Source organism: Haemaphysalis longicornis, unplaced genomic scaffold (assembly GCF_048455015.1).
Source record: "Haemaphysalis longicornis isolate Haplotype H1 unplaced genomic scaffold, Haemaphysalis longicornis Haplotype H1 scaffold_14, whole genome shotgun sequence".
Taxonomy (NCBI): domain Eukaryota; kingdom Metazoa; phylum Arthropoda; class Arachnida; order Ixodida; family Ixodidae; genus Haemaphysalis; species Haemaphysalis longicornis.
The window spans coordinates 20,347,041-20,366,553 of NW_027526245.1; the positions used below are offsets into that span (position 1 = coordinate 20,347,041).

Genomic DNA, 19,513 nt, shown 5'->3' on the forward strand with positions numbered 1-19,513 from the left:
AAGTAACCACGTTACACTTCCTCAGGGTCAAGAAGATCGATGATTTTCTGCTCCACCTCATAAAGCACGGTGTCCTTACTCTCCAGCTGGTCAATGGCCTCTTGCAGATCGTGCGGAGAGGCTGAGCTGGCATCCAGAAGATTCGTCGCTGCCTTCAGAAGTCGCGCAGTAGCGCCGCGAAGGATGCGTTTCCGCCGGCGCAGCTTATCCATCGCACGCATTCGGTCGTTCGTCGGTAGGTGGTCAGGGCCAGCCATGCTGACCTCCGGCTGAGCGCGGGGCTGAGCAGCGTAAACAGCAGTCAAAGAAGAGGGGTTCTGCAAACCTCAAGCCGGAGGGGACGTCGGTGGTCTCCTTCGTCGCGTGCGGTCGTCTTCCCGGGTCTCAAGGCACCAAAATTGTAACGGAACAACGACGCAAGGCAGACCTGGGCCATGGCTGCCCTTAGCGGGGACGGCAGATTTAATGACAGGGGAAATCGACATGACGACGATGATGGCTGGCGCATAGCCAGCGGGAGATTCAATGATGACTTTACCAAATACTAAATGTTTGTTCCTTTATAAATTGCAATAAATATTCCAGTAGCTAGTTTGTTTCGTTCTTTAAACGGACCAGTACGGTTTTTCTGTTTGTCCCACAATATCATTATGGCTATGAATATGACTGTACCACGTGCTAAAATTGCTCGCTGTGATACCTTTTGATACATTGTAATGAATAATGTAGTGCCTTGTTTTCGTTTGTTTGTTTTTGCTTAATCTTTTCAGTTTCGGTTTTTATGTCGCACAATGTGGTCATAGATGTCAATGTGACTATACTAAAAGCTGGAAGTTCATGTGTTCCTTGTGATACATGGTACTTAGATTGCAATAAATATTCTGCAAGGTGCCCGGGACTTGTGTACCTTTTTTTATTGCTATCTGAAGCAGTCACGTCCGCCAAGATGGAGCGCACAGCAGTATTTCATTTTGATGTGAAATAACCTTCGTTCAGAAATTTTATATTATATGCCTTTATCGCGGCAATGCAGAAATTAATGTTTTACTCAACTGTAGTTGGCGCCGTGCGGGGAGCTTCGGCGTCGCAGCGGCTCGTGCGCGCGCGCGCGTCGACGGGCCATGTGCGTGACGTCACGGCGGCAGTGAAGAGGCCTGAACTTATCCAGCTGGTTTTGGCTGAATACCCCGAGCGTGCACAGAATACTACAGTTACCATCATGCATTGCGGCAGCGGTGGCGTAGTGAAACTCGCGGTGAGATCGGTCTATTCGCGCGCATGCCGGCCGATACACGCGCGGACACATGCGGATCGTCTGATTCCGTGCTACTAAACGTTTCTACGCCGCTCCCCAAGGCGGAGCTCAGTGTACGATGTTCGGGGCGCCTCCTACCCAGCGCAGGTTCTCTATAGGATATTGTCGCGGAGGAACAACGGGCCTTTTCGAAAAAAGCTACAGCTTCTATATCTTCTCAATGCTGATAAAGCTCGTACCGGTTGTGTTCTCAATGCTGATAAAGCTCGTACGGGTTGTGCGTACAAATACCACTCATTGCCGTATTCGGGCTAACCAACCTTCGTTGTATGTTTGCACGGGTACTTTCATATCATTTTAAGTTTTTGTCCCAACCTCCACCCACTCCGTCCCCACCCCGTCTTTAGTTTCAATCTCCCCCAGATTTCTTTTTCAGTCATATTATTTGTGGATTCCCTGAAAACCTTACTGGCCTCCGAAGCGTCACCGCATTCATGCAAGAAAAAGCAATACATTCAGCATGAGTTCACACAACCTCTCTAATACGCAACAAAAAGCCACCCGAAAAGGCGCTGAGGACACAATGACCAGTATCCTTGGCGCCTGTCGCCCCATCGACGAACAAGCTTGCTTACTTCCGCACGTCGGGGTCATACCGACGGAGCCCCTCTCCAGGAAACGCTCTTTCTTCGCCTTCGGTCGCTTGAAGTCGCTGATATCCTGCACACCCGGCATACCTGGCTTTCTTCCATTAGAAGAAGAAAAAAATTCACTGCAATCCACGCTGTGAAGGTACTTGGAAAGTATATTTTTAAATGACACCCACAACAATTGCCCATGCAACGTCACTTGAGTTCACACCAAGGAGGTTAGAAATTTTTTTTAACCGCCTTGGTTGAGACACGTGGCTCTAGAAAGAGTGCAACCAGATGCCCTGCCAGCTGTTACCTGGAATTCGCGGGGTCGGTGTTCCGAACGCAGCAGTAGCGTCGGCCACGGCCGGGCTAGAGCGGAGGACGCCGCCGCTGTGGCCCAGCCGTGAGTGGGGAGAAAGAAAACTGAGAGGAGCGCCTTACGATGGGCGACAGAGCGGAACCTAGCCACCCTGATGTGCTAGCTTGGGGCTACACCACCCCGCGACGCAAGCGCAGATACCGAAACAATTAGGCATGTGAGCTTAGCTATTCCCATTTATACCGATTTAAACTATAGTTAGTAAGTAACATTGAGAATTGCGAGAAAGTTGAGGGAACTTTTATAATTGCTATTTATCAGAAGCAGTTGCTACTTTCGCTTTTTTAACACCTCTTAAAACACAAACGAATTGATAATCACCAATTTAGAAAATGGAGTCCCATTCGTGGCAAGCAGTGCAGCAGTGTGCCAACGGTAGCGTTTTTCTAGCGGCCAGATGTGTGTATGTGGTCTCTACATTTTGTTTTCCCGCCCTGCAAACAACCCTTAAAGGGGCCCTGCAGCACTTACCATCGACTACTACGAATGTACTGTCGGGTAAAGTCTATTGTCCCAGCAATCTCCTCCAGCAAGAATTCTGAAAATTCATTCCCTATCTCCGAAACTACGCGCGATGAGAAATCAGAAATGGCGCATAATCGTACCCTCTCAACTCGACCGCTGACAACGCGACGAAAGATGCGCGCTCTCTCCTGGAGAGGGGGGCGGCTGACGACGTTCTCTTCCACGGCCTTCGATATATAACACGCTGGGGAGTTTTCTCCTTTTCTCCGGAACGTGGATGGGTCTATTTCCGGACTCATGCCACAAAAAAGCGGGCATGGGTGCCTGCTCGCAAGCAAGCGCTTTGGCTGGTAGGACATTTTTGTAGCAATAAACGATTGTTGTCGGGTGGTCTGGTTGGAAGGGAAGTATTGAGCTCATCACTCACACTCCACGCGCACTCAAAACACAAAACAAACGGTCATACCTTACCTCCACAATATTTCCCACAACTTGAAGAAAATCGCCGGACGCGCCAATATTAGAGTGTTTTTTTCTGCCCCAGAAAAACTGGGCAAGTTATGCATAATGAGCAATCCCTCGGGTCAACGCTCTAGCCGTTGCGGTATAAAACCTAAATGTAAGCGCACAACATGAACAGAAAACGTGGTATATGAAATTCCTCTTTCTTGCGGCAAACGTTACATTGGGCAGACTGGTCGCTGTGTTAATGACCGGCTTCGCGAGCACTCCGGCAATGTCATAAACGGGAGTGGCGGATGGTTAGCGCAGCACTGTTCCGCGTGTCACCACAAACCGCACTGCGAACCGCTCTTCGACCAATGCATCATAACCGGCAAGAATAAAGATAGATTAACAAGAGAAATTACAGAAGGTGAAAAAATAGATAGGTTGCAGTCTCAATGCGTGAGCACACCCTCTGTATTCCTTTCTCAAAAGAACTCTGTTATCTCGGGCGATTATAAGTGTGTCTGCGCATGTGTGGTAGTATGCAAGTGGAAAGCGTGGCATGTATATATTGTGGTTTTTTCCAAATACATTTTGTTGGTAGTTAGCGCTCGTCCTGTTGTCCCCTTTCTTTGTCCGTGTCAAACCGGTGCAGACCACGGTAGCAACCGTCTGTCGCGGGTGTAGCCCGAAAGAACGTATTCCCGTTTGACCTCTTCCCGTTTGAACCCATTCCCGAAACGCCCTTCCCACTTGACCCGTCCCGTGTGCACCCGTTTCCGAAACGACCTTCCTGTTTGGGCGCTTACTGTTTCAGCCCATTCCCAAAACGCCCTTCCCGTTACAACCCGCTCCCAAAGCGCCCTTCTCATTTGAACCCGCATCGTTCCAACCTATTTGAATTTCTGGCGTTGCCGTCTTCGAAACTGTTCCCCAAAATGTGCTTAGAAGCAACGGGTCGTGCACTGAAAACATGTATGCACCAAATTTTCCGGTATCGACCGATATTTCCGGCCGATAATAGTTTCCGAATGCCTTAGGCCGATACTGCCCTCTTGACACAAAATTTCTAGTGGCGAAAGTGTACTAGAAAAATACCCAATATCTTGAGTAATGCACGCATTGGATTTTTCTGCAGTTGGTGTTCGTACACGGGGCTGAAATTTGTTTATCAGCCGCGCTTATGCTCATTGTTTCGAGCGTAGCTTTGTCTTCTGGTTCGAGAGATCTATAGATGAAATATGTCCGTAAGAGAGACTTTAAAATAGGCAAAACCTTGTGCAGAAATCTGAGAATTAGCTACTAATGCCCTTCCTACGTGAGTAGTGGGCAGATTTTTTTATTTATTTACCGATACTTTACGGCCTGGTCGGGCTCATGCAGAAGTGAACATAAAAACACATCAGTATTTGTTATCGTAGTTTAAAAACGCCCAACACAAATAAGTAAAATACATAAATATGTAATAGACGCAAAGGGGTCCGAACAAGGATATGCATTCGTAATGTATTCCAATTTTAAAACACGACAATTCAACCAGAACACATATCTCCAATACGTGGAGAAAATTCTTCTAACGATACCGAGTTCACTGTTCGTTCAGTTAACTTATTCCAGTAAGAAATTGCACGAAGAAACAAAGAGAACTTTCGAATAGTAATTAAGCTGATTGGCTGCCTAATTATCTTACTATGATGTCTTCTCGCTGAACGTCTGAAAGGTCCGTGGTGGTAGTATTCCCACGATAATTTTAAGTTTCTGTAGTAAAGAAAATCTAGGCTAGAGACGACCCTGCGCTGCTTAAGTTTCTCAAGGTTTGTCCTATTATGCAAATTGAGTACACTAGAGTGACGGCAATAAATAGAATCAATAAAACGCAAAGCTAAGTTTATAATTTCCGCCGCTTCTCATGACCGCGATTTTTTATAGCCAGATGTGGCATATGTGACGAGGGACTGACAGCTCCCTTTGTAATGGACACGCCTGGTTGACAAAGGCCGAACTTCCTTCGGCGCTGAGCATATTGTGACGTGGCAACGAAGGGGGTGTATTCAGATATTGTAATTACCAAAAATAGACGGGATATTAAAGGCAGACAAGGCAGCCGCGATGTCCCATGTACTGCACGCACACCAACATCAGCGAGCGTCTTCTTCTTCTCTAGCCTATGGGTTCACTTATCCCAGAGGGCGCATACCCGCAGAGCGGCGGTTGGACACTGGCACCGTGTATAGTAAGGAGCCAAGGGACGGAGCCCGTGACAATATTTTCGGCGCGCGTCGTAGTAACAATACTTATAAAGGCCGCCCGAGGGTCGATGGCCAGCGCTCGGAATTGCTATGGGTCGGTTGGTTTTTATTAGTTATTTACTCGTCCTTTGATGAATATCTTGAAGCTTGAGTTAAAGTTAGCTCTAGAGTGTGGATAAAATATATGTTTATGTATAAACCTTTGGTGGTTGATCGTGTGTTTTAGTAGCTCCTCCTCACATTCTTTCGGGACACGGCCTTGATGGCGTCGTTTTAATGTAATAAAATTTAACTGCCTGGTGTTTTGGGGGTGGATCTAAAGAATCTAGAGACGAGAGTCAGTCGACCGAACAAGAGCGAACGAGGGCAGACGCAGGGCGACCCTCGCGACCTAAATACATTTAGTTAAATGCATTTAGGTATTTCGCTGTTTTCGTTTTCATAAGCGACGTGTTTGTAATTTCGTAATTTGTTGTTAATTGGTTTGTTCATTTAAAAGATTCTTGTTAATTGTTAATTTGTTTGTTAGGGTTTGGTAATTTAAAAGATTTGTTAATTGGTATGACTTCAATTGTAACCAAATGTTGTCGTCTGTAGATTCAAAAAGTGAAGCCCAGGTTTGAAAAGCAGTCAAGGACTCTGGATGTATTGAGCCCAGAGGTCGGCGAACTCACTCATGAGTCCACTCACTCAGACTCATTTGGACTCAAACTCACGCGTGAGTTTGAGTTTGAGTGAGCGCGAGGCTAGTGTGGCATGGTGAGTTTGAGCTTGAGTGAGTTTGAGCCGAGTGATCCGGACTGAGTTTGAGTCCGATTGAGTTTGAGTATGCCTGAGACCTAGTGAATTCTGAGTCCATTTTGAGTTCTGAGTACATTTTTATTTTGAGTCCATTTTGAGTTCTGAGTCCATTTTGAGTTTGAGTCCATTTTGAGTTCTGAGTACATTTTGAGTTTGAGTCCATTTTGAGTTTTGAGTACATTTTGAGTTTGAGTACATTTTGAGTTTGAGTACATTTTGAGTTTGATTACATATTGAGTTTTGAGTACATTTTGAGTTCTGAGTACATAGGAGTTTTGAGTCCATTTTGAGTTTGAGTACATATGAGTAGCCTAGCAGGCAGCTATGGTTGGCTGTTAAGTTTCATGCCTCACTGTGGGCTCAGAATTCAGGTTACCTGCGCGTACGGCACTAATCGCGATCTGCATGATCGGTTGGGAGGGACGGGGTGACTGATTTTTTTTAGTTTCTTGTTGAATTTTCATGTCCATAAGCACTTGCTGTGTACCTAATTTTCGCGGCTGGGCGCGTGAGTGATAATTGACTGGTGGGGTCATAAAAAAGGGTTGTCTTAACTTTTCCTCTTGACGGATCCACTAAGAGCGTGGGAAAGGGTGGTGGGAAAGCATACGGCGGCGCTGGCGTGCTGGTTGTTCACCTGCTACTGTTAACGGCTTGATATACTTTGATATACTAAGGGTCACAAAGGAAGAGGTGAGAGCCGGGGAAATGGGGGCGGGGGCTGTCCTTTCTGCTGTTCCAAATGAATTAGCTGCATTGACTGGGCAGCGCCCCTCAAGACAGAATAATGACCACATTAGATTGGGTGAAAAGTGAAACTGATGAGGCTAAGGCGTGTAAGGTATCAAATGAAAGGTCCGGATTAACGGAATCACGCTTGGTAAATAAAAAAAAATGCTTCCTGATTGTAGTCATCAGGCAGTCATAATGAGTCATAGATTGGGTTAAAATTCAAAATGACGCTGCGAGGGCATGTGGGGAATCAAATTCAAGGTCTCGATGTGGGCAATCATTCGGGACGAAAATGAGTTGTGACGTAGTTATGGTAAGTCATAGATTCAGTTAAAATTCAAGTTCATGACGCTAGGGCGTGTGGCGTATGAAATTAAAGGTCTCGATGAGGGTAATCACGTGCTTCCTGATTGTTATCATGACATAGTCAAAATTGGTCATAAATTAGGTTAAAATTCACAATGATGCCACTGGGTGTCCGGGGCATCAAATTGAAGGTTCCGATAACGGAAATCACGTGGGACAAAAATGTGGTAGGGCTATATCATGAGATAGTCATGGTTAGTCATTGATTGGTTTAATTTCAAATTGATTCCGCTAGGATGTGATGGGTATCAAATTAATGGTCTTGATGAGCGGAATCAGGTGGGAGAAATACACAAATGCTTCCTGGTTATAACCATTAGATTGTCATGGCGAGTCTTATATTGGGGTAAAATTCGGAGTTACCCCGCTAGGGCGTGTAGGGTATCAAATTTACGGTCTTGACGAGGGGAATCACGTGGTACAAATAAAAAAAGGCTTCGTAGTTCGAATCATGAGATAGTCATTATGAGTCATAGATTGGGTTAAATTCAAGGTGAGGCCAATGAAGCATGTCGGGCGTCAAATTGAAGGTTCCAGTGAGGGGAATCACGTCGGACACCTAAATAATGCGTCCTGGTTAGTCATGAGAGTTATGGTTATTTTGACTGGTATGAATTCCATATGACCCTGCTAGGGTGTGTGGGGTATCAAATTAAAGGTCTCGTCGAGGGGGATCACGTGGGACAAATATAAAAATGCTTTCGGGTTATAATTATGAGGATATAGCAAAAGGTATAAAGCAAAAGGTACACGCTCACACTCTCACTCACTCACTCACCCACTCACACTCTCACTCACTCACACTCTCACTCACTCACTCACTCACACTCTCACTCTCACTCACACTCTCACTCTCACTCTCACTCACACTCACACTCACTCTCACTCTCACTCACACTCTCACTCACACTCTCACTCACACTCTCACTCTCCCTCACTCTCACACTCTCACTCTCACTTTCACTCACTCACACTCTCACTCTCACTCTCACTCACTCTCCCTCACTGTCACACTCACACTCTCACTCACACTCACTCTCACACTCTCACTCTCTCACTGTGTCAATCTCTGTGAGGCCATTTGAGTTCTGAATTCATTTTGAGTTCTCAGCCCATTTTGAGTTCTGAGTTCATTTTGAGTTTTGAGTACATTTTGAGTTTTGAGTCCGTTTTGAGTTTGAGTATATTTTGAGTTTTGAGTACATTTTGAGTTTGAGTACATTTTGAGGTTTGAGTACATTTTGAGTTTTGAGTTCCCTTTGAGTTTGAGTACATTTTGAGTTTTGAGTCCATTTTGAGTTTGAGTGCGCTTTGAGTTTGAGTACATTTTGACTTTTGAGTACATTTTGAGTTTTGAGTCCATATTGAGTTTGAGTACATTTTGAGTTTGAGTACATTTTGAGTTTGGATTATATTTTGAGTTTGAGTACATTTTGAGTTCTGAGTACATTTTGAGTTTTGAGTCCGAGTAAGTTCTGAGTTTTGCGCTCAATGTGAGTTTGAGTTTGAGTGAGCGCAGATGTGCTGCTCAGCATTGAGTCTGAGTTTGAGCGAGTGGTGATTCGAAATAAAAATTGTGAGTGAGTTTGAGTGAGCCGCGCTAACTTTGCCGAGGTATGATTGAGCCTGCTATCGCAGCGGCTGTGAACAAACGGAAATAAAGAAAAAACAACATGAAAATGTTTTTTATAACGTTTTATAAACTGGGTACGTTATTCCGGGAATGGGCTAAACGGGGAAATGCGAAACGGGAAGGTTCTTTCGCCCCGAGTTGAAATGGGAAGGAACAAACGGGAAGGGTGAAATGGGAACGGGTTCAAACGGGAACGGGCCAAGTGGGAAAGGGCGAAACGGGAAGGTCGTTTTGCGCCGCGTTGAAACGGGAGGAAACAAGCGGGAAGGATGAAATGGGAATGGGTTCAAACAGGAACCTCCCCCTGTCGCTGCTCTTCCGAATCAATCTGATCGCTAAAAAGAAGTTCCAAATGCGAGAAAGTAGGTGTTAGTGTGGTGAAAACTTGTGCTAGGGATTGTTATCAGGACTTATTTTAAAAGCGGCGATCAGATATCTGCCGCGATTCTAAGGCTATGCTGACCGGCCGCGGAGGTTCCGCGGTCCCATAGAGTTTCTCACTAGCTCACCTAGAGTGGAATCTGGCGCTAGCGTCAACGTGATTCGGCGAAACCGCTCTGCGCCTCTATGGGTGCCGCCATAGTGTGTAGTTCGGCCGGAAGTTCGGCGTGGCATGGCCGGCAACGACTTTGTGGCTACGTAAAAAGAATCGGCGTGGCATGGCCGGCAACGACTTTGTGGCTACGCAAAAAGAATCGGTGTGGCATGGCCGGCAACGACTTTATGGCTACGCAAATTTGCGTAGCCACAAAGTCGTTGCCGGCCATGCCACGCCGAACTTCCGGCCGAACTACACACTATGGCGGCTCCCCTGGAGGCGTAGAGCGCTTTCGCCGAATCACGTAGACGCTAGCGCCAGATTCCACTGTAGGTGAGCTAGTGAGAAACTCTATGGGACCGCGGAACCTCCGCGGCCGGTCAGCATAGGCTTAGCATCGCGGCAGATATATGGTCGCCGCTTTTAAAATAAGTCCTGATAACAATCCCTAGCACAAGCTTTCACCACTGTAACACCTACTTTCTCGCACGTGGAACTTCTTTTTAGCGATCAGATTGATTCGGAAGAGCAGCGACAAGCGGTTGCTACCGGACCTGCGCCGGTTCGAGCCGCTGAGTGTGCCGAGCTGGCAGGCGCGGCCAGCGTGTGCGCGGACTGTTTCCGAAGGCAGAAAACGCTTCACGACTGCCTGCTCTACCCGTTTCTTGCGAACGACGCGCGGAATCTACAAATTCAGCTCAGCGATCGTCGTAGTTGATCGGGTGAGTCGAGGAATGAGCCGCAGGCTTCGCTTCAGCCATAGTCGCGCGCAGTCTCGCTGGCTGCGAGAGCAACCCAAGAACGCAAACTCCAGCTTTGGGACGCCCGCTATTTCGGCTTAATAGCGTGCGCGCTATACGCAAACCCAAAACACCAAGGACGGTTTGGGTTCTGCGCATACGCAGTACGACGCCCCAAGACGTTTGGGGGCCCCAGAGCTAGCGTTGGGTCCCCTATTCTAAAACTCCCTGTTGGCTACGGAATTTAAAGGGGCCCACCAATAGCGGCGCCGTAAGGTTGGTTCAGTGCTTCGTGCGTCATGGAGGCTGCGTCAGAGCCAGAATTACGTCAGAGCGAGGCAGTATGGCGGCGAGGAAGCGGTAGGTAAACAAGGAAAGAAAGAAACGACCTTTTTTGCGTGTTTGTGCGGCCCCTTCTTTACGCAGTGATGTAATATTTGGTATAAGTTGTCTTGAAGGGGTACTCAGCGACTTCGCGATTGAAATGGCGACCTTTGGAAGGCTATTTAGGTCCCCTGTAAGTACAATCGCGTATATGGGGAAGCTACAAGCGCTAAGTTAAACGAACCCCTGGCCTATTTTGTAAATGTGTTTAACTTAAAGCATAATACATGTTAAAAAAATAGGACATCAAGGTGGCATCAAACAAAGCAGGTTAAGGCAAATTCAGCGACTTTAGATACTGTTACGAGTGGTGCCTCCAAGCCTCCAATGTGCGGTTGTGGCAAGATGAGGAATGCCATGTAAATGCGAATGAAATCGAAGCCGTGAAACATTGCCAGCTGTGTCGTCCTTTGTACACTGCAAAATTATTTACTTCCTGAATGGTAATTTTCACGGTATAAAATGACAACCTGGCTAAAACACAAGAAAACACCCTTTTACGGGGTGTTTAGGTGCCGAGAAAAATCAGCGTAGAGGGTGCAAGTCATTTTACAGTGTGTAATCCCCGCGCTACACGGCAACCTTCAGTTGGCAGTTTCCTTCAATCGAGGGTCCCGTTACAGTTTTTAACTTTGGGACCATCCTCTGTTACTGCACTATTACTGCACTACTTTTTGGAGTGACTAATAAACTGAAAGTGAAACGGAACGCTCACCTACGGGTGTGCCCTATTTTTTTTTACAGTGGGGCACTCGATGGGCAGTTGGTTCCAAGGCATTCGAGAGAGGCCTTTGAAACGGCCGTTCAGCGCAGATATAAACCATCTTGCAGTGTAGCTTCTTTCAGTATTCAGAGTCCAGTGTTGACGAAAGGCCGTCCACTCAGGCAAACGGCATACAGCCACGACTGCAACCAAATGCAGTCACTCTGTCGGTGAGCATTAGCGAACTGTGCATCTGTTGTTGCAGCAACGGAGATTTGGACCCATGGGCTCCGTACTGCCTGACGGAGGCGCCCAAGCCGAACACCGAGTTCCGCACCATCACTGGTGCGGCGCACAGCCTCGACTTGCGCTTCCAGCACTCCGACACGGATCCGAGAGCGCTGCAGCGCACCAGAGCCCTCGCCAAGGCTGCCTTTCAACGCTGGCTCCGCTGACACCCTGTCTTCGAAACGATGGAAATAAAGCGGTGGAAGAACATATTGTTACGGAGAGGACTGCGTGAAAATGAAGGTGTATTTCACACACGTATGTAGAAGGAAGCAAGCACCATGTTGCTCCAGCACGAACCTCGTCTTCTCAGGGGAGCCCTCGAACATGCCCGCAATGCCTGGGGCTATGCACTACCTTCCCGTTGTTTCATTTCATTTATTGCCTCCTTAAAGGCCCGAGGGCATTACGTAAGGGGGGCATCAAATACGCTGTGAGGGTGTACAATTCAATGTGAACAAATTATTCTAAACAATACAGTTCTAAATACGCATATGGTACTTTGGTTAAGAATGACAACAAAAATTCACGCCATATCCACGGAATGAATGATGATAAGTGGGGCGAAGCTCGAGAGGGGGAGATCATCGGTAACGGTAACTCTCCCGTGAAAGTTCGCCCATTACATCATTAAGAAAGACGTAAGACTGTGTGCGTGCATTTTACAAATCAACTTTTATTTTAGGGGCGAAGCTCCTAAAGCCATGGGTCTGTCCATCCCTTGTGTCTCGTGGTACGTGACCGCCGCATGCTTTCGGAGATGTCGCAAAGTGGGCCGCGTTGCACGCGCAAGGGCCGGCTGCAACCGGCAGCGCAAACTCGGCACCGGGAGCGCGAGCTTGTCTGTGTTCGCCAACGGAGGCGCGAGCGCACGTGCACTGCGAGGGGGAGATCACGCAAGAGATCACGCCACGAACGCAGGCAGTCGTTCTCGGAGATCGAACGAGACGCAAGGACCTTTGCTCGTTTCCTCTCGTCTTGTTCGGGCACAAGTTCGCCCTAAATAAAAGTTCTTTCTTTACCGTTGTGTCCCATCCTACGTGACAAATTGTGGTGGAGGTGCGGGGTAGTCCTCGATGGCGTGGGGTCTTTCACCAGGTCTGGGCCTGGGAGCATTGACTCCGAAAATAAAGGTTGATTTGTACAATGTACGCACACAGTCTTACGTCTTTCTTAATGATGTAATGGGCGAACTTTCACGGGAGAGTTACGGTTACCGATGATCTCCCCCTCTTGAGCTTCGCCCCACTTATCATCATTCATTCCGTGGATATGGCGTGATTTTTTTGTTCTTTTATTTTGTTCTTGTTCGTTTGTTGTTGTTGTTGTAGGGTTCGTAAGGCTGCAAGCAAGCGCTCGTTTCGGCAGGCAAACCCCGATGCAGTGAGAGCTCGCGAGGCGGCTGCAAAATGCATCAAGCGAGCTCAGCCCGAAGCTGCCGACGCGCGGTTTAAGCGCGACTTTCTAGACGAGATGCTTCGGCCTCTCTTTCGTGCACGGCGGGATCCTGTCGGCGAGCGCGCGCTGCCACCGCCCTGCGCGCCCTCCGCTCCGCAGCCTTGTCAACAACCACCTCCTCCATCCGGTGACTCGTTGCCCGATCAACTACCCCTCTGTTACCACTGTGGCGAGGCAGGACACATGTACCGTCGGTGTCCCTACAGGGAACTCGGGCTACGGGGCTTCGGAGTCAATGCTCCCAGGCCCAGACCTGGTGAAAGACCCCGCGCCATCGAGGACTACCCCGCACCTCCACCACAATTTGTCACGTAGGATGGGACACAACGGTAAAGAAAGAACTTTTATTTAGGGCGAACTTGTGCCCGAACAAGACGAGAGGAAACGAGCAAAGGTCCTTGCGTCTCGTTCGATCTCCGAGAACGACTGCCTGCGTTCGTGGCGTGATCTCTTGCGTGATCTCCCCCTCGCCGTGCACGTGCGCTCGCGCCTCCGTTGGCGAACACAGACAAGCTCGCGATCCCGGTGCCGAGTTTGCGCTGCCGGTTGCAGCCGGTTCTTGCGCGTGCAACGCGGCCCACTTTGCGACATCTCCGAAAGCATGCGGCGGTCACGTACCACGAGACACAAGGGGTGGACAGACCCATGGCTTTAGGAGCTTCGACCCTAAAAACGAATGAAAAAACAAACAAAATAAAAGCTTTGACTGGGAATTAGAGTCCAAACAACTTGGCAAAAAAAATTCATAGATACAGTACGCGGGTTGGATATATCTACAGCCACGGAATCAAAGTGGGATTCCAGTTTTACGCGGAATGATGTGCGGTCAGGTGTGGCAACAATGGTGACGGGGAGGTGATTCCAAACTGTAATTGCTTGGGGGAAAAGGAGTCGTTCATTGCGGATGTGCGGCCCTTGATTCGTGCGATGGGGTTAGAATGGTTAATGCGGGAACAAGTTCTGTTAGAGGGCTGTGAAAAGTTCGTGTCTTGATTGCGGGCAGAAAAAGAAACTGTGCAGGAGGCATAGACGTGAGTTGAGGCGGCGTGACGCGAGGGATGGGAGTTCGATTGATTGTTCTAGGGCGGTGACGCTTATTTCTCTGGAGAACAGTGAGGTTATTAAGCGGGCTGCGCGGTTTTGGACTGATTCTAGTTCGTTAGCGAGATATGCCTGGGATGGATTCCAAATGGACGATGCGTATTCGAGCTTTGGGCGTACGTATGTTAAGTAGGCTAGTTTTTTAATGTCAGGAGATGCAGATTATAGATTACGGCGCAGAAAACCAAGCGTGCGCAGAGCGTCTGAGCAGATGGACTGCACGTGCGGCGCAAATTAAAGAGATGGGTACATGTGCACTCCTAGATACTTGTATGACGAAGCCGAATCGAGAGGAAGCGAATTGATAAAGTAGGTATGATGAACAATGGCGCGCTTACGGGAAAATTACATAGATTTGCATTTGGCTAGGTTTAAGGGCATTGATGAGTCTGGGCAACATAGCGCAACTGTGGCTGCTGACAAACTGTACCATAACCCCCGCGGCAAAAAGCGCCGTCTCGGTGCTTCCTACGGCGATCTTGTGCGAGGGCGATGGTACGGCTTTAGGCGGGAAACGTGGACCCTGTCTGTTGTGCCGGTGCCAGGCTGGTAAGTTGGCGAAGATATTTCGTATGTGACTGGGGTCACTTGACGGACCACACGGTAGGGTCCCGAGAAAGAGAACAGCAGTTTTTCAAAGAGTCCCACGCAGCGGGACGGCGACCAGAAAAGATTAAAAAACGCCGGTAAAGTATAAGATACCATACAGCAGATTTCTGGTAATGGCATTGGAAATACGAGAATACCGGCGCCATAAGAGGTCATCTTTTACGAAGAAGGATAAAATAAAGCTCTTTGGAACTACGCCATTAACGTGCAAAGTAAGCACTTCTTTGCGTCTGTTTAATTAGTTTTTTGTGATATGCGAGCATCGATATCGCCGTACCCCTTTCACGGTGTCATATTCATTTAGCTGGTATCAGCAATTTTGATGTGGCAGCAGCTAACAAACAGCTCGAAGCAATGAGTTTGTCTATACTGCATCTTCCCGGAAAGACTTACAAGGTTCTGAAGAACAATTGAGCTGAGTTCAGACATATACCTCTGTTGATCATGTGAATTGCGATATCGTCCTACATCGCATAGAACAGGCCTATACCGCCATAACAAGTAGCGAGACCCAAGGCTGCTGTCAGCGCCTAATGACGGTAGTTTTCGTCGTTCTTGCAAGCCATGAACTCGGAGGCAGACGAATCACTGGCCGAACCGTTACAATAAGGCTGTGCTTGTGCACTCTCAGAAGTCGGAGTACTGGGCACCCTATCTAGGACATTGCACAAAATTTACCTACAGATAACTCTGTGTAAGGTTATAATCCCTGATTAACATGCATTGGATTTTGTCGTTCTCAGCCGACTGCAACGTACGGCCCATTATACGTTCACAAGTTCAGTGTGGAAAAGTTGCTAGTGGGTCACATAGCTACTGTTTTCTTTATACTCGAGTACGCTTCGTTGCATGCACGCTGCAGCTCGCAACATTTGATGAGAACGAATAGGCTCGTTATTGAACGATCAGAACTGTCGAACATTAAAGGGGTAACCACGTGAAGCGACCCCCGCACGGAGCACCTTCAGCAATCTTGTGACGGTGTTGGCGACACCGTGGACCTCGAGCCCCCATACATAAGCTGGATTTAACCGTGACGATGTGTTTTTAAGTTGAAGGGTAGAAACCTTAAACGGTGGCTGTCGGATCCCAAGTCAAGCTCCGGCGGATGGGCGCCCTGCCTGTCTACCAGGCAGGGAGCTCCGGGACCTTTTCAGCTATCAGGATAAGGCTGACGAAGAAAGTACCCCCGTCTCCCTGCTTTTATACTATGATTTATGGTATTTTTAACCCCCACCCCCCTCAAACGTGATCGGTCCCTAAAAAGGGGCCGCACCGAAGTATCTTTTCTTTCTTTGCCCTCGCTTTTTGATCATTGAATCTGTGGACAAATCGAAGCAAAATGGAGAGACGAGCCAGTTGGTTCGCACAAATCGAAGCCGGTTTCCTGTCAATCTGTATTTCTTGCTTCAAAATTATTTGAAGGTATCATCGGCAAAACATACGACACCAAAAAGCTCAGAACTAGTGAAGTGCCAGTTGAAGTAAAAACTCAGCAGCAATCCACAATCCTCCTGAAACAAACCCGCATGGCAGATCTGGAGATCACGGTCACACGCCACCGAAGCCTTAAGTTGTCAGGGTGTGATCTCTGAGGCGGATCTCATTTCCGAGACCGATGCCGACCCTTTGGAAGGCTTAAGGGATCTGGGCGTCACGGCTGTAAAGCGCATATCAATACGCCGCGATGACAAACAGGTAACAACTAAACACATTATCTTGACCTTCGATCGATCCACCCTTCCAGAATCCATAAATGCCGGTTACATACATTGTTCTGTCCGCCCATACATCCAGAACCAACGGTGCTGCTTCAAGTGCCAACGGTTCGGGCATGGCACAAACTCTTGCCGTGGCCGGCTTACCTGTGTTAAGTGCGGCCAGCATGACCATCCTTCAGACAACTGTGAATCCGAAACCTTCACCTGTGCTAACTTCCAGGAACCCCATGCAGCGTACTCGCGAAAATGTGAAAAGTTCAAACAGGAACATCAGATAATCAATGTTGAGATCACCGAGAACCTCACTTACCCACAGGCGCGAGAGAGGTTCCCTCTTTGCCGACGCTGCTCGCCGGGGGGCGGAGCGGTGCCTGGTTTCGGCGAAGACCCAGTACCGCGAGTAGGACTTGGTTCCGCCTCTGCCCCCTCCCCATGGGTTGCCTCTGGCAGCCCAACCCGCCTCCGCACCGCTCGCTGAGCCAGAAGCGGTTGTGGAGACAACCACGTCTGGTGGGAGTGATGCTGCATCCTCCACTTCCGCTCCACCGTCCCAAACCACATAGGAGGGCACGGAGGAGATGTAAATGGGGGAACCAGCGGCAGCTCCCACCCCCGCCGCACCGCCTCAGCCATCCGAGGCGTTCCCGAAACCCTCGGCGGTAGCGGGCAAGGAAAAGCGTCCCCCAAAGGGTCCGCGGTCCCAGGAGCACGATCCCTCAGGCGCTCCGAGGACATCCGAGGATGAAATGGACGTCGGACCGTTCTGGCCTGCGGTGCACCGTAAGGAACGCGTCCCGACGCCAAAGCCTCACGACAAGACAAAAAAGACAAGAGTCACAGCCCCAAAAGACGACAAAGCTCCGAACGCTTCATAATGGGAAAATAAAACATAGTCCAATGGGACTGCAGAGGCCTCCTTAAAAATCTTGACGATGTATACGAAATACTGCCTGCTGTAATGTAATGTATGTGTAATGCATGTTCAAGTGTAATGCATGTTCAGGAAACACATTTGAATTCCAAGCACACAAATTTCTTGAAGTTACATGGTCTTCAGAAAGGAAAGGAATGGCTGCACACACTCTACTGCCGGTATGGCCATAATTGCCCGGACATCCTTAGCCTCCCACCCTGTCACTCTGAACACTGTCCTTGAGGGTGTAGCAATTCGAACAATACTACTTAATAGGTTGATAACGGTATGCTCCATATTGCCGCGAGCCATGCATTTGGTTTGTTTATTTATGTTTTGCTTTTACCGCCCGGCTGCGCCGGTCTATGTTATCTGTGTTATCTGTGTGCCAAGGCAAGCGCGTGTTCCATTTTTTCTTTCGATGCCGCCTATGTTATCTCTTCTGATAGGGAGAGCATTCCGAACTAACGTCAACAGCCTAGAATAATCTTCTTTGTTCTGGATGTAAATCGAAGGTTCGAGAAACACTCTCGCCGGAAGATAAAAGCCCTCAGAGCAGACGCCGCGGCTTTAATTCGAATCGTCGCGCTCGCCTTCGCATGACACTTTGCTGACTGCTGCTTCGCCGCCTGTACTCTTTGAGTTGTTCGGGGAGCACAAGTTCGCTCCAATAAACTTGTTTTCCTTGAAGACAACTGCGTCGTCTTTGGCTTCGTGACATCTGGTGAGGTGCGGGGTACTCGAACCCTACGCCCTCGTCAAGCCAACAAGCAAGTCCCACTCGTGCCAGCCGCCGACAGCAAGGTCTTCAGCCGGAGTTTGGACTGCTTCCGGATAAAGTGAAGAAAGAATGGAACACGCGCTTCCCTTGGCACACAGATAACACAGACCGGCGGAGCCGGGCGGTAAAAGCAAAACATAAATAAACAAACCAACTGCATGGTTCACGGCAATATATATTCCTCCTGATATTGCACTTTCGAGCTCTGATTTCGATGCGCTGGTTGACCAGCTACCCGAACCATACATCTTAACAGGCGACCTTAATGCTCACAATTCTCTTTGGGGCTCTTCTCGTACAGATGCCCGGGGTTACCTGATAGAGAGGTTTCTAACATCCTCTGGAGCATGCCTTTTCACCAATAAACAGCCTACATACCATAACATAGGACACAACGCATACTCATATCTTGACTTGGCTATTAGCTCCGCAGTTCTCTTTCCTCTTCTCGAGTGGGGTGTGGGCACTGACCCATATAGCAGTGACCACTTCCCCACCTCACTAACATATATAGGTAAAGGCCCAAGCAGTTCATCTTCCCATAATAGGTTCAATGAAGCACGAGCTAACTGGAATACATTTACAGAGACATCGAAACTGCACTACACAACCATAAGGCGCCTACACGTAGATGAAGCCGCTAAACTTCCACGGCGCACATCCTCGACGCCGCCGAAAAGTCAATTCCCCACGCCTCTGACACCCCGCGCAACCAGAGGAGGCCGTGGTGGAATGAGGACTGTAGGCGGGCGCGAGAGGCGCAGAACAAGGCGTGGGGTACCCTCCGTCGGTACCCCACGTCGCGAAGCCTCATTTTGTTCAAACGGGCCAAGGCGTTCGGTAAACGTGTGCGCCGTGAGGCAAAACGAGAGTTGGCGTACATTCATAACATCAATTACCTCTTACATGGACACACGAAAAGTATTGACACGAATACGCAAACTCAAGGGACAACAAACACACAGCCTGCCATACACAGACACACAAACACACACACAAACACACAACAAACACACAAAGCACTACAGGGGACACACTCGAAGACCAGGCTGACACGCTCGCACAACCCTTTTCTCATCAATGCCCTTTTCAAGATACTAATGACTGCATACGCCTCAAATCTTCAAATATATGCTGCGTACCAGGGCACTATGGAATCCCTGGCAATGAGGCCGCGGATCAAATGGCCGGTGATGCTGCTCTCATGACTACAGTTGACATTACAACATTACCTTACACCGACCTAAAGACACACATCAGACAACAGCTACACAATTCCACTGGACTCAACAGAGAACAAACTACACGTAATAAA

The 19,513-nt window shown here is 48.5% G+C and overlaps 1 protein-coding gene across 1 annotated transcript in view; it reads left to right on the forward strand.

The window, feature by feature from the left end:
• The window catches only part of LOC144164796 (lysosomal Pro-X carboxypeptidase-like), a 155,288-nt gene extending 143,506 nt beyond the window's left edge, over window positions 1-11,782 (forward strand). The window contains exon 10 of the mRNA XM_077695064.1: window positions 11,593-11,782. Within this exon, the coding sequence (XP_077551190.1) occupies window positions 11,593-11,782 (190 nt within the window). The remainder of the gene's footprint in view (window positions 1-11,592) is intronic.
• The last annotated feature ends 7,731 nt before the right edge of the window (window positions 11,783-19,513 follow it).